A 14808-nucleotide genomic window follows, 5' to 3' on the forward strand; every position below is an offset into this window, starting at 1 on the left:
TTTATCTGAGAGGCACTTAATAAAAATTTGTTCACAACAATATTATTACTTAGTAGAAGTTTTGCTTTTTTGTAAATATTTGACAACTTTATTAACTCAAATAAAAGTAAGGTATTATTAAAGCAAAGTCTTCCTACCACTTATTCTTCCTCTATATATGAATATTTTTACTTCTTGTACTTCTCCTTCTTTATAATTTTGTAAGAAACAAAATTATTTCTTTGTTTTTTTCCCTTTAGTAGTTGGGGATTAATTTATATTTATATATATTTAAATGATTTTACTCTTCCTTTCACCTTGGCGCCAAAAGACAACAATAGTATTAAATAATAGCTCTGTCTCGTTAAATATAATTATTAATAAAGTAATTCCATCATATTTGGGAAATTTTTTTTTCTATAAAAAATTTTGTATTTTGTTTATTTTTAGAAAAAAAATTATTGAGTGAAACATGGTTTAGGAATTCATTCATTTCAATTGTTTATTGTTTCTTTGTTTTATGCTTGTGCACATAATATTTCATTAAAAAAATCACTTATCCCGAGAATTGACCGATGAAACTACTGTTCTATTAATTTCTTTGAATTAATTAAGGAAATTGATTCGAACCAAAGTTTAATTGGTCATTTCATTGCTGACTACATTATTTACATAATTCCAAATATTTTGCCTCATTTCTTAACATAAAAACACCAAGCGGGTTGTCATATTAATATAGTTACCTTGTTCTTGTGGGAAAAAAGAAAATTATTAAATAAATTCATGTTAATGTATAAAAATCTATTTAAAAATTTTTAAAATTAAATTATATCCATATTCCTTATATAAGTACTTTTTAACTGTTTTCGTGAATCTTTAAAAATATTTTTTTTTGATTCGGTAATAAGTATATAAGAAAGTACATTTATATTTCTCTGTTAATCATTCAAATCTGTAATGCAAGAAAAAAATGATGACAAAATAATTGAAAAAAGAGAAGAAAATGAGTTTTTACATACAACTTCAACAAATTGTACAATTGATGAAATAGCTTTATCAAGCTCATTTCCATTAGACAAATACTTGAATCAGCAGTTATTTGAGAGTGACTATTGGGATGATTATTCATCAGATTCTGAAACAGAATATAGTAAAGCTTTGGATGAAAATGACAGATTACATCAAAAAAAACGAGTTTGGAACGATAACCTAGAAAAATCATGTGGAACATGCAACCATATAGAAAATTATACTGAACTCTCAAATATGATAAAATGTGAAGGATATTGCAGAAAACCATATCATTTAAAATGCGTAGGACTTGTAAAACTACCAGATACTCGGTGGAAATGCCAAAATTGTCTCAATCATCTTGTTTTTTGTAACATATGTAATTCATTCGGCAAAAAATCAGACTCAAATTTCCTTAAATGCTACCACCCAATCTGTATGAGATTCTTTCATACTCAGTGTATTCTTCATTGTAATCATAATATTATTTGGACCTTCAATAATTCATGTGGACAAACTTCCATGGCGCCTAATCAGAATGCATGTATGCACCCAGAGATCAATATAGGTGGTAATATATTTAAAAAAATTTTTGGGACGGAAAATGTAGAGAAAGAAGAAATAACTATGAGATTATTAAATGAATTCGGGTTTAAATTCATTTGTAATCGTCATTATTGTTCAACTTGTAGTGATTATACAAAAAAAAATAAAACCAATCAAAGTGGGGTTATAATTGAAATTTCAAAGAAAAAAAGAACTACTTTTAAATTAGACAATCCAAATGATTTATTTTATTGTATTAAATGTAATTCGGCATATCATGATCATTGCTTACACCCAGATTCTATTAAATTAATTAATGGGGTTTGTATTTGCTATAAACATATACATAATCAAAGTGAAATGATTTTGAGTACGTATAATATTAAAGAAGAAATTGGATTTAAGTTGAAAACTAAGCTAAAGAGTTATTTTAATTCTAATAATGGAGAAAAGTTAAATAAAAAACTAAAATTGGAGTTAATTCAAAAAATAGTTAACCATTTGGAATCTTCCGATTATAAACTTAATTCACTACCATTTGAACTACCTGGCCAATCAAAAGACTGGTTATATATAGAAATAGAAAATTTAATTAACGAAAGCAATATGAAAAATGAAGGTAAAAAGATGATCAATTCTTTTCAAAATTATGGATTTACACATATAAAAAGAAATATCTATATAGAAAATATAAATGAATCCCAGGATGAGAAATGTGAACCATTACCAATTAGTGATTCTTCTGAAATTAAAAAGAAAAAAAAAGAAAAACATCTTAAAAATACTCAAAACTTAAAGAAAAAAGCATTTATTTATAATAAAAAAGACAAAATATTTAATGAAAAGTGTGTTTGCAAGACAATTTGTGACAAGGATACCTGTCAAAATGCTGCAATGTACATTGAATGTAATTCAAATATATGTGGCTTACATGAAAAACTTCAGAAAAAAAATTGTATGAATAGAATATTTAACAGTAATAATAACAAATTTTTAGATAATCAAAAGAAAATTATATTGAAAAATTTAAAAGTAATAGATGCTGGAGAAAAAGGGTTCGGAGTAACTACTAATATGACTATTCCAAAAGATACTTTTATTATAGAATATGTTGGAGAAGTCTTAAAAAAAGAAAATTACTTAAAAAGAGTTGAGAAATATAAGAAAAGAGAATTAGAATCAAGGAAAAAGTCTCTAATGATGGATTTTTATAAAGATAATTGTGATTATAATGAAGATATTATCTTATCAAAAGATACTAGAGAAAGGCACTGGTATTGTATGGAGATTGGAAATGATTATATAATTGATAGCACAAATAAAGGAAATCTAAGTAGATTAATTAATCATAGTTGTGATCCAAATTGTATTGCACAAAAGTGGCTAGTTGGAAATGAATGTAGAGTTGGCATTTTTTCTCAAAGAGAAATTAAACCAAATGAAGAACTTACTTATGATTATTCATTTACAGCTTTTGATATTGGCTTTAAATGTAAATGTAATTCCCCTTGTTGTAAAGGGAGAATTGGGATAGAAAACTTTAAAGAATCTAATCAGGAGCTTATTAAGAAGAGAAATGAATTATGTATGAAAAATAACATGTTAAACTCATTTATAAGCTTAAATAAATCATTATTTAATAATCCTATTTTTTCAGAACTGGATGAAATATTTACATCTAGATTTGATTACATAAATGATCATCAAGATTTATACTATAAAACAGAAAAATATAATAATAATATTAAAAAATATAATGAATTATTACATGAACATATTACTAATAGGATTCAAATTTACCCATATGATTTTAAATTTAGAAATTCATTATATGGTTATACAAGTCTTTTATTCTTTGATTCTCCTGACGTTATATCAAATTGGTATTTAAAGAAATCAAAAAATATTACATTAATGAATAAGCCTTGGATTATTCTTCCTTTTGTATTTAACTCAAAAGAGTTTAATTATTTAAAACATCCTTTTAATTTTAATTATTTAAAGAAAAAAATATGTAAACGTTTATCTATTTATTTAGACCAAAATAATTCAAATTTAAGTAATAACTCACTTTTCTGGCATTTATTTGATTTGGGAATTGGTAGTGACGAATGTTGCAATATTTGCAATAATCCTGGTACATTAATTACTTGTGATTATTGTTATGATTCATTTCATAAATATTGTCTTTATAATAGTGAAATAGTAAATAATTTGAAAAGATCACGTCTTTCTTATAATTATAGTAAAGAAGAACAGAAGGTAAAATGTAGAAATTGTATAGAGAATGAGTTGATATCAGTTTATTGGCTTAAAACTACCTATAAACGAAGAAAATATAACTACTTTTTGAAACATAAAGTATTTTCAATTCCATTATATATGAATAAAATAAGTCTTCTTAAGTAATCTTGAAAAATATTAAATTTATTCATTATGGCTTGAAATAGTAATGATTGATTAATTAGTTAATTAAGAATTTTTTAATTATTTAAAGTTTTGATACTATTGTTTTTTATTATGGCTTAGAAAAATATCAGGTTAAGATTAAATTCATTTTTCATCCTTAGGGTCATTAATACCTCCTTCCGTGATAGAAAAAGTGGCATCACCTTCAGGTAGATTAGGAGAATCGTATATTTTACAAATTCTTGTTTCTCCTCTTCCTTTTTTGAGGAATAATCTAGTTTGAGAAGCATGAGCAATAATGTTACCTCCAATAGGTACTTTATCATTTTGAAACATAGCAGCCATAGCATCAACTTTTGACATTACTTGATTAGTAATCACAACAGCAACTCCAAAAGTATCTGCAATTTTTTGAAGTGCTCTAAGAAACTGTCCCAAATGACTTTGTCTTGTTGCTAATTCTCCTCTTCCATTATATTCTGATCTATAAAGAGCTGTTGCACTATCAACAATCATTAATGCAAATCTGGATTCTGTCATCATAGCTACAGCTGATTGTAATAAATCCATCTGGTGTTCAGTATTAAATCCTCTGGCATATGCAATATTATCTAAGCAGTCTGAAGAATTTAAGTTAAATCTATCAGCAATTTGCACAATTCTTTCAGGCCTGAAAGTACCTTCAGTATCAATCCATAAACACTTTCCTTCCCCACCTTTATGCTCAACAGGAAGTTGACATGTTACTGCTAAAGTATGACATAATTGAGTCTTTCCTGTTCTAAATTCACCAAAAATTTCTGTAATACTTCCAGTTTCTATTCCACCTTGTAAAAGCCTATCTAATTGGTTTGAACCTGTTGTAAATTTGATCAGATTAGTTCTAGCTTCTAAATATTCAGTTCCACTACAAAATCCCATTGCTACTAATTCCTTACATGCAGATTTTATTTTATCACATTTCTGTTCACTAATTCCTTTAACTGATAATAAAGCCTTTTTAGGAGCATAAGCAAGACATTCTATTGTATGGTACCCATTTTCACGAAGTATTTCCAGATCTCTTTTTGTTAATCCGCTTGGAAGAAGATGTTCCAACTTTAATGGACCATTATAAACTGTTTCATTTAAAGTATTTTGATTTTCATTATTTTCAGTAACTAGTTCGTTTTGATTTACTGTCGACATCATTTAAAATGAATTAATACTAGTTTAACTTTAATTTTTTTTAGTTTTGAATTACTACAAAAGTTTATTAATGTTATTTCACCTCTATATATTCCTTTTGATTTAAGAATCTGTCATATAAATCTGATACTTTAATTCACTTTTGTTGAGCTCTTTTTCAAAGTTGTTTAGCAGTTATGACTGACTCAATTAGTCACTCAACAAATAATGTTGATATATAATTGTTTGAAAACAAATAATATTATTGTTTCTGTTAATACTGCTGATAATTTTTTCTCTCGTCCAATTTAATTAATTAATTTTTATTTAATTAAAAAACTCATTAGAGAATAAATTATACAAATATTTCGTGTGGCGCCAAATTTCCCCACATGTGGTTTCACATGCACCGGTATAGAGAATATTGCAATGATGCATGTGGACAACAATTTTTAAAAATGGTCCAATAGATATTAAGAAAAAAAATAAACATTAATAAAATAGTTGGAATTAAATAAATATTTGGAATTTTAATTATTTTATTATTTTTAAGAAAAGTTTAAATAGATTCCAAAAGACAAGTCCAAATACTACAAAAAGAATACTGGTATGATTAGAGAGTAAAGATTTAAAGGTTAAATAATTATAACAATCTACTTTGGAAATGTTTTATAAAAGGAGAAAAGCAAATTATTTACATATATAAAAAATGGAAAAAATAATTCTTCATTATGCAACTTTTAAACTAAGAATAAATCATAAGTTGTTGGCGCCTACTTTATTATGAGAAATATGCATTAAAAATGTGCAATATATAAAGATATGCATAATTTTGAATATCCAATGCATTTTAGGTGAGGGGAAAATAATAAATTATATTATATTACAATGGGGTACCTTAATAATAATTAAATACGAGGATAAATGATCTAAATATCTACGCACTTATTATTGGATCTCGTTAACGGGGTAAAAAATATAATATATATAAAAAGGTGTAGTGATAAAGAGAGTGAAAGGAGGAAGATTGAGGATTGAAAAAAATACCAATAAGTAAAGGTTATTGTAGAAATACCATAACATTAATTCAAGTAGATCGAATAAAAAAGAAAAGTAGATACTTATCTATGTATATATTTAAAAGGCAGCTTGATTTAAAGGAATTTTAATAAATCTTTGATTGAATGGTGAAACAAAAATAAATAAAAAGTGAACAAAATTATATATGTGTATATATATAAAAATATATATACAATATATATTATTAATAAATGAATACTAGATTTATTTTACAGCTTTGCTAAGCTATATTTCACAATCAAACAAAATTTTAAAAGATTAAGGTAAGGAGAAAATTGGATTAAAAAAAGTAATGGAGGCAGTCTTGGATGATATTAATCATGAAAAAATTTCAGAGAAAGTAATTATTTTTAATGGAGGTAATAAAAAAGAGATGAATGGATCAATTGATGCTAACATTTATAATTATAATGCTCAGCTTCCAAAAGGTGATTATGATGAAATAATCACAAGACACTATTCAGCAAATAATAATGCAAATGTCAGTAATAATCTTTTACACCCACAATATAAAAATAATAAAAATGATGTAGTTGAGAATTATTTGCCTGGCTATTGTACCGGAGAAAATATCTCTTTAAATTATAATTTAAACCATAATCAAAATACTAATGTTGGAACTACCATTTATAATGAGAAGATTATTTGTAATCATTGTAGTTGTCCAGTAAATAAAAATAATGCAATTTCAGTTAAAGATACTAGGATTTGTAATTGTATGGTTAATGAGAATATATTGCTTTATTATAATGAAAAAGAAATACAAAGTAAGGGAAATCAGATAAATAACGGTTGTCATGAAAATATTGGAGATTCAGAAAACTTAATAGGAGCATTATCACCTCAATCTATAGTGACTTCAATGTCAATTACAACTCCATTGTACTCTACAGGGATTAATAAAGATATTATAAATGCACGAAAAGATGAAGAAATTATTTCAGATATCAATGGAAACTTTATCTTAGGTAGTAATCAATCAATTGAATCGGAAAATTGCCATAATCTTAAAGGAATCAACTCAAACTCAACTTCAACCTCAAACGTATTAAGTATTAATACAAAAACAGGCATTTTGAATAGTAATATTATTATCAATGGACCAGGTAATATTAGTAGTAATGGTAATACTAATAATTCTAATATCACTACTACTACTAATAATAGTAATAATAATACTGTCACTACTATAACTAATAATAATAACAATAATAATAATAATAATAGTAGTAATAATAATAGTAATAATAATAATAATCATATGGCAAATTCTGTATGTAATTACACAAATTCTGGAGTTAGTGTTGGGAATATAATTCAAAATAGCTCATTATTATTATCAGGATATTTAAGTGGTACACCAGCACAATCAAATAGTAGGAAGATATTGGCAAGAGTAAGAGAATTATGGTTGAGTAATATAGTAGAGGGATTGCCAAGAAAGATTGCTGCTTTCATATTACAAAGGCATGGAAATCAGATCCCATATGATAGACAATTTTGGTCATATGCTTATAAAACAGGAAGATTGCATCCAGCGGAGGAACAAGTACAAAGACAGTTAAACGAAGGAGTACAATGCCTTAATAGATTTATTCAACAACTTATTAAATCATGTAATATTATGAGAGATCATATGCTGAGAAAACAGACAAATTCAGCAAGATATAGTGAAAGAAGATCAAATGGAACAAGAGGATATTGTAATCGTCGTATTTCTGGTAGAATGAATAATCATCATATGATGATTAGTAATTCAAATATTAATACTAATGATATTGAAAACATTGAAATGAATAGAAAAGAAATAAAATTTAATGGAAACATTGGAGAAATTGGAATAAAAAATTGTGCAATGCCTTTGTTACCTACAATCAATAACGGAGTAATTGAAGATATTTCAAATGGAGATGAAATTAATGAAGCAGAAATATCAGGGTTTATGAATGGAAGTATGGGAATGACAGGAGAAGGTATTATGACAGTCGGTGAACAAAATATATTGTTATCATCAGGTAATTTAATAGACTTAAATAATAGTAAATCCAAAGATTTAGAAAAAAGATTAAATGATGGTATACCATTATTAATAAATGAGAGAAGAAAAAATGAAATTTTGGAAAATCATTTATTACTAGGGATGAATTGTAATAACAATACAGGTAATAATAACGTTATTCATAATGAAAGCAATATTGTAGATAATGGCTTGGTATTAGACGTAGATTCAGAAGACTGTAATAATAGAATTGCTGCAACTATTGGAAATATTGGTAATCATAAAACTGTAAATGGTAATTTATTGGGTGATTATAGAGATGGGATGGAAGATGATGAGGACGATGATGATGGCCAGATTGCAGAAATACCATTAGACTTAACTGATGAATATTTAGCTAAATGGTTGGATGGAAAAAATGCTTTAATTATTAGAAAATTAGTTAATGGCGATAAGGATGTACAAACTATTGATTTACCAACATGTTTGAATAGTGATAATTTATACAGAGCATTAAGATTTGGGGGATTATTAGTTAGAATACCACCATATAATCAAAAAAGTTATGAGCACTTTAATTTACTATCTCCAGGAAGGGGAGATACAAGGCATACTCAATTAGTAATACCAGATGGAGAGAGAGATATTGATGTAAAGAAAAGTAGAACATCTTTAGCACTTCCAGAATTTCTTGTTGAAGATATTCCATTACCAAAAGTATGTGTTTTTCAAATTGAGGCCAAGTTGGAATTATTGTTATTATATAGAGGATGTTCATCAAAAAGGCCACATACAAAAAGGGGTCGTAGTACAGTTAATACAGCCAATACATCCAATCAGCCTATTCATTTGAATGTTAGAAATAATACTAACATTAGTAGCATTAATAATACAGGTATACATCCAAATATAGGTATGACAATCCCCATTACAAGTCCTGTAATGAATCAGATTTCGTCTACTGGTAATACTTTGAATAATAATAATAATAATAACAATAATAATAATATCAGTAATCATGTTAGTGGAACACATCCTAACATTACAGTTACTCTCTCTACTGCTAATACAAACAATTCTATTTCCACTAATTCTAGTAATAATGATGGCGATAAATCCAGCAATACAAGTAATATATGTTCAAATAATATAAATGGAATTATATCCAGTAACAATAACAATAATAACAATAATAATAATAATAATAATAATAGTATGATTAATTCTGGTACATCATCTTTGTTAATATCTGAAAACAATGGATTAAATACAGTACATTCTGGAGTTTCAATTAATGAAGGTAATAATACTCTAATGGATCAATTAACACAATCCCAGATCATTTTAAATAAGATAATAGGTAATAATCATAATATGACTGATGTAATAAATAATCACAATATAATTGAAAACAACATCAATATTCATGGAAATACACAATTAATAAATAATCAGGTTTCAATGAATATGGTTAATGAAAGTGATTTATTTTCTAGGATAAGTTCTTTGGGAAATAATGGTGTTGATACAAATTCTATTTCTAATATAAATGGAAATTCAGTTACAGATACAAGCACTATTAGTAGTAATGGTAGTGGAGTAAACATGAATACAGGTGAAACTATTGCTACTCCTGTTATTAATAATAATATTAACCATGAAAATATTAATAATATAACAATTCACCAAATTCACCACGAAGATATGTTACTAGGAGGGGGTATCATCTCAGACATAAATAATTGCAATTATTCAACTTCAAATATGAATTCAGCTTTGATAGAAGATTTACAAAAACAGTTCTCAAATAATAATACTAATAATAGCAATAACAATAGTAATAATAATACTAATAATACCAATAATAATAATAATAATAATAATAATAATAATAATAATAATAATAATATTGGAGGTTATCCATTGAGCTCTAGTTCTTTAAGAATGAACAATATGGTAAATAATAATGGAAATATTTTGGGATACAATAACCAAAATATTAATAATAGTTCAACACCAACCCCATCTACAACAGTATCAACAAAGTATTCTGATAATTTATATAGTTTTAAGAAAAAATCAAATAAGAATGACGATTCTGTTTACTATTATATAGATGGTACAATGGAAGATAACGAGAATATGAGTTCAAATAAATTGAATAGTAATACAAATGTAATACATCCATTACCTTCAGTATGTTACATTCCAAATACGAATAATTCCTGTATTAATGATGAAGAACAGAATTTAAACCATATATACCATAACCAATCTCCAAATAATATAGGTGATATTCCATATAATAATCACATAGTACTGAGTAATAATAATAATAATAATATTTCATTAAATAATTCAAATTTAATGGTTTCCGGTATAAGTGATAGTCATTCAAATAGTAATACAAAAAGTAATATGCCATATATTGATGAAATTGACTATTTTAACAGTGTATTTAACGACAGTGATGGTAATAATATTAAGAATGGAAACAATGCTAATATTGGAGGAGGAATATTGGGTATTAATAATAATAGTAGTAATAATAATAATAATAACAGTCAAAGCAATAATCCAAATGGTGATACAAGGAATAGTAACATTAATGCAAGTGAAATACAACATCCATGTTTGAATTGGGGAGTCAATCCAAGATAATGAAATTATAAATGAAAAATTAAGTAAATATTTATTATTAACAGTTCGGTTTTTTATTAAATAATCCTTTATATTTTTCACTGTTGGAATTCTTGTATTTATTTTCAATCAAGATAATATCATTTCTTAACTTAATAAAGGCAGATTTATCATCATTATTACTGGATAAAACATTATTAATAATTTCTATAGCTTTTTTATGTTCGTAAATATTTATATAAGCTTGTGCAAGTCTATATAATGCCTTTAATACAAAAATATTGGCAATTTAAATATATTAAAAAAATATTATATTAGAATTATTGTTTGGTTAAATATAATGGAATAAATTCAGTGAATACTTACTTTAACATTATTAGGATCGTTTTTTAGTACATTATTACAGTGAAGAATAACCATATTAAATTCCTATATAGTGGATATAATATATTAATTACTTATATATATATATATATTTATATATATTCATATATATTTATATATATTTATATATGTATATATATATTAAATAAACAACTTACATTAATTTTTAAAAAGCATGCAGATAAATTGAGATGAATACGTGTAATAAGTTTGTTATATTCTTCTTCTAGAGTTTTGTCTTCAGGAAAAGTGTAATCTACGTAGATGAGTGCATTCTTATACTCCAATATTGCTTCTTCAATCTCGTTATTTTGATATTTAGCATTTCCTTCCTACAGGTTGTTTATCATTATTGTATCATATAGTGGGGAATTGTATTATTAAAGGTAAATAATAATAAAGAATGATTATGGGAATGTAAATACAAGAAATAAGTTTTGATTATTTTTTTTCAATTTATTATATTTTTCTTTTTAATAATATTAGAAAGGAAAATAAACTTACGTCACAGAATAATCTAATAGCATTTAGCTTATCAGTGGTAGGCCTCTCAAATAATTCTCTTTCCTTACTTCTATCATGGTTACATGCTTGATAATTCTTTAAAGAATTGTTGTATTTATCATAGTTATCCAAAATCTTCCGACAAAACTCGTACTCACTTCTTGATGTTTCCATTATTGTTATTCACACAAAACTTAATATTATTTTTTTTTTTGACACGTATGGCGGGAAGTTTATTTTTACTAAAAGAAAATAAGAACAAAAAATAAATACATGTAGAGATGAGAGTGAGAAGAATAGTAGAAAATGTAAACAAAGAAAAAAATGAACAAATCAAACACAGATAATAAATATCAATACTATATTATATCAGAAAATCTCTAATTTCAACGATAAAATGGAAATAAACAAAAAATGTCATTCAATTGAATAGAATGGATAATCCATAATGTTTGAACTTAGTAATTTCTCCTCGATATTATTTTTTTCTTCCCTTTTAGACTTTTAATATTTATGTTTATTTAAAGTTTGAAACTAAAGAGAAAAATTGTATAAAAGTAAAGATATTTCATATTTATTCTCACAATAATTATTTCACTATTTTTCATTTCTTATTATTATTATTATTATTAATACTTCATTTAATCTTGTCAATATTAGCTAAATTATTTAGAAATATTGATATTTTGATCAATTTAGAACCACTTCAAGATACCTTTTTTTTCGTTTATTATTTGGTATATGACAATTATCCATACAATGGAGAAACAACACTTTCTAATTTACCTTTAGCTTCATTGTATTTAGTAACAAATTGTTCAGGAATTGCAAGTTCCTTCCAGTCACCTTCTTCTTCTCCTGGAAAGAGTAGATTCATTTCACTAGATTTACTGCTGTAAACCTCAACATTCTTTCCTTCTTTAGATGTGTAGATATTAACTTTATTTGACTGATCAAGAGAAATTGTCGGAACAACACCAGTCATTTGCAATTTAACATCATCGCAGTTAACAATTTCTATGGATGAAATTACACCATTTACAAGGAAAATACATCCAACACAATCTTCGATAAAGATACTATTCACCTTTTGTTCAATAACAATTCTGCTGTTTTGAGAACATCTTACTGATATCTTATTCTTTATGCTTCCTTCTTTTAATACGACTGGTTCATTGCAATTTACATGATTTTCAATTACATAAGTATCCTTCTGTAATTCCACTTTTGGACTACCAGTAGTGACTACTTGTCTTGCTCCCTTCATTTCTAGTTAAAGTTGCGATTATTTAAATAGTACTTTATTAGTTTACTGACTTTTTTTTATTAGTATAAATTTATTTATCTATTTTTTTTATTTATTTATCATATATATTTGTATTTAGATATATATATATATATATATATATATATATTAATTATATATCGATAATAACTAGTAATTTTATAATTTACTAATTATTTAATAATTAAAATATTCTCTATCTAATTTTTTCATTTTTTTTTGCATGCATAAAGATATTTGATATTTTATTGTTAATTTTTGGATATTCTTATAATTAATTATTACTTTAAAAATATTCACTAATTTTATTACTATTAATTGTGATTTTACGTATACGTGCAAATCCTATTAATCCCAATTCCTAATTTTTTTTTGTAATTTGAATCTGACTTTTAATATTTTTACATTTCTTTAGATATACATGTTTCCCGCCAAAATAATATAATTTTAGAATCGTATATAAGAAAGAAAAAAAAAAAAGATGTTTGATATTGAAATGATTTGCATAATTACATAAGTTTTTAACATTGTTACCATTTTTAATTTGCAAGAATTGGCAAACTATATATAAAACCTTGTAGAATATAATTTTATTAGATTAAATGATAATGAATAATAAATAAATGCACAGGTATTCCCGCCACATATATAATATAGTGCAATTAGACTAATTATTAATAATAAAGTTTCTTTTTTTTTTAATAACAAATAAATATAATGAGATAAAATTGATTTAAATAATGACTAAGTTTTATACATAAAAATTAATGAAATCTTTCTTAGTAAGATTTCTTCTACACCTTGGACACTTTTGTTTTCTTTGAACAAGATTTCCTGCACAATTTAGGCAGAAGTGATGTCCACAACGGGTAATAACTACAGGGGTACGAATATTAGGGAGAAATTGATTAATAGTTAATGTTCTTGACATAATGTTGTCCCAATCTTCTAAACATATTGGACATGTAAATTTTGCAGCTTTTTCTTTTTCTTCTTGGGTTAGTTCAACAGGTTTTCCAATTACTTGATTTCTATTTTGATTGTTTATATTACTAGAATTCATTGATCTATTTAGAAAATTTACAATATTAGAATATATACCAAGTAAAGGGAAATTATTTGGTACATTTCCCGATAATTCATTTAATGACATGTTAAAAATTCCTCTCGAAGGAAAGTGTGGTAGTGATGATGATGATGATGATGAGGATGAGGATGATGATGAGGATGGATGTGTATAGACTGGAGTTCTATTATTTCTTCTAAAGGTATTAGAATTAGCTCTAATAGTACTACTATTACAGTCGATTACTTCAATTACCTGTTCATTGTCGTCACTATCTTCATCTTTACTTTTCTCCAATTGTCTATTATTGGTTGTATCATCTTGTTCATTCACCAAGTATACATCTTCAAACGAGTTATTTTGAAAAGATGAGGAAGACGAAGAAGAGGATGAGGAAGAAGAAGATGATGATAATTTTGATGAAGATGATGATATAGAATAAGAAGCTGCCGAATTAGGATTATTTTGTTGGTTCAAGTTAGTAAAACATTCAATATTGTTATTGTTTTCAATGTGATTTCCTTCAGTTATTCTTTTCTTCTGAATACTTTTCCTAACTTTTCTAATTTTTTTGAATGTTTTATGTTCATTTTCACTTTCAGAACTCGAACTTGAGCTCAAAATGATAATGTTGCTACCGTTATTTTCAGCCATTAAAACTTATAATATAATTTATTTACCTTTATTATTACAAATTTAATAGAAAATTATGTACTCTTCTCGTTATTTTCTTTCAAT

General features: G+C 25.5%; 6 protein-coding genes across 6 annotated transcripts; 2 read left to right on the plus strand and 4 right to left on the minus strand.

Annotated features, from left to right (window-relative positions):
- Window positions 1-936: 936 nt before the first annotated feature.
- On the plus strand, window positions 937-3945 carry cubi_01732 (uncharacterized protein; the record flags this gene model as incomplete). The annotated part of the gene is made up of 1 exon (XM_029018744.1): window positions 937-3945. The coding sequence occupies one exon, from the start codon at window positions 937-939 to the stop codon at window positions 3943-3945; it is 3009 nt and encodes a 1002-aa protein (XP_028873128.1).
- A 144-nt stretch (window positions 3946-4089) lies between these two features.
- On the minus strand, window positions 4090-5136 carry cubi_01733 (uncharacterized protein; the record flags this gene model as incomplete). The annotated part of the gene is made up of 1 exon (XM_029018745.1): window positions 4090-5136. The coding sequence occupies one exon, from the start codon at window positions 5134-5136 to the stop codon at window positions 4090-4092; it is 1047 nt and encodes a 348-aa protein (XP_028873129.1).
- Window positions 5137-6484: 1348 nt separating this feature from the next.
- cubi_01734 (uncharacterized protein) lies at window positions 6485-10852 on the plus strand (the record flags this gene model as incomplete). The annotated part of the gene is made up of 1 exon (XM_029018746.1): window positions 6485-10852. The coding sequence occupies one exon, from the start codon at window positions 6485-6487 to the stop codon at window positions 10850-10852; it is 4368 nt and encodes a 1455-aa protein (XP_028873130.1).
- A 37-nt stretch (window positions 10853-10889) lies between these two features.
- Window positions 10890-11893, minus strand: cubi_01735 (uncharacterized protein; the record flags this gene model as incomplete). Its single annotated transcript, XM_029018747.1, has 4 exons — window positions 10890-11096; window positions 11198-11260; window positions 11374-11547; window positions 11720-11893. 4 exons carry the CDS (start codon window positions 11891-11893, stop codon window positions 10890-10892), a joined length of 618 nt encoding a protein of 205 aa, XP_028873131.1.
- A 574-nt stretch (window positions 11894-12467) lies between these two features.
- On the minus strand, window positions 12468-12986 carry cubi_01736 (uncharacterized protein; the record flags this gene model as incomplete). Its single annotated transcript, XM_029018748.1, has 1 exon — window positions 12468-12986. The coding sequence occupies one exon, from the start codon at window positions 12984-12986 to the stop codon at window positions 12468-12470; it is 519 nt and encodes a 172-aa protein (XP_028873132.1).
- Window positions 12987-13755: 769 nt separating this feature from the next.
- Window positions 13756-14724, minus strand: cubi_01737 (RING domain-containing protein; the record flags this gene model as incomplete). The annotated part of the gene is made up of 1 exon (XM_029018749.1): window positions 13756-14724. One exon carries the CDS (start codon window positions 14722-14724, stop codon window positions 13756-13758), a length of 969 nt encoding a protein of 322 aa, XP_028873133.1.
- Between the last annotated feature and the right edge of the window lie 84 nt (window positions 14725-14808).

Source organism: Cryptosporidium ubiquitum (genome assembly GCF_001865345.1).
Source record: "Cryptosporidium ubiquitum isolate 39726 chromosome Unknown contig_21, whole genome shotgun sequence".
Classification (NCBI taxonomy): domain Eukaryota; phylum Apicomplexa; class Conoidasida; order Eucoccidiorida; family Cryptosporidiidae; genus Cryptosporidium; species Cryptosporidium ubiquitum.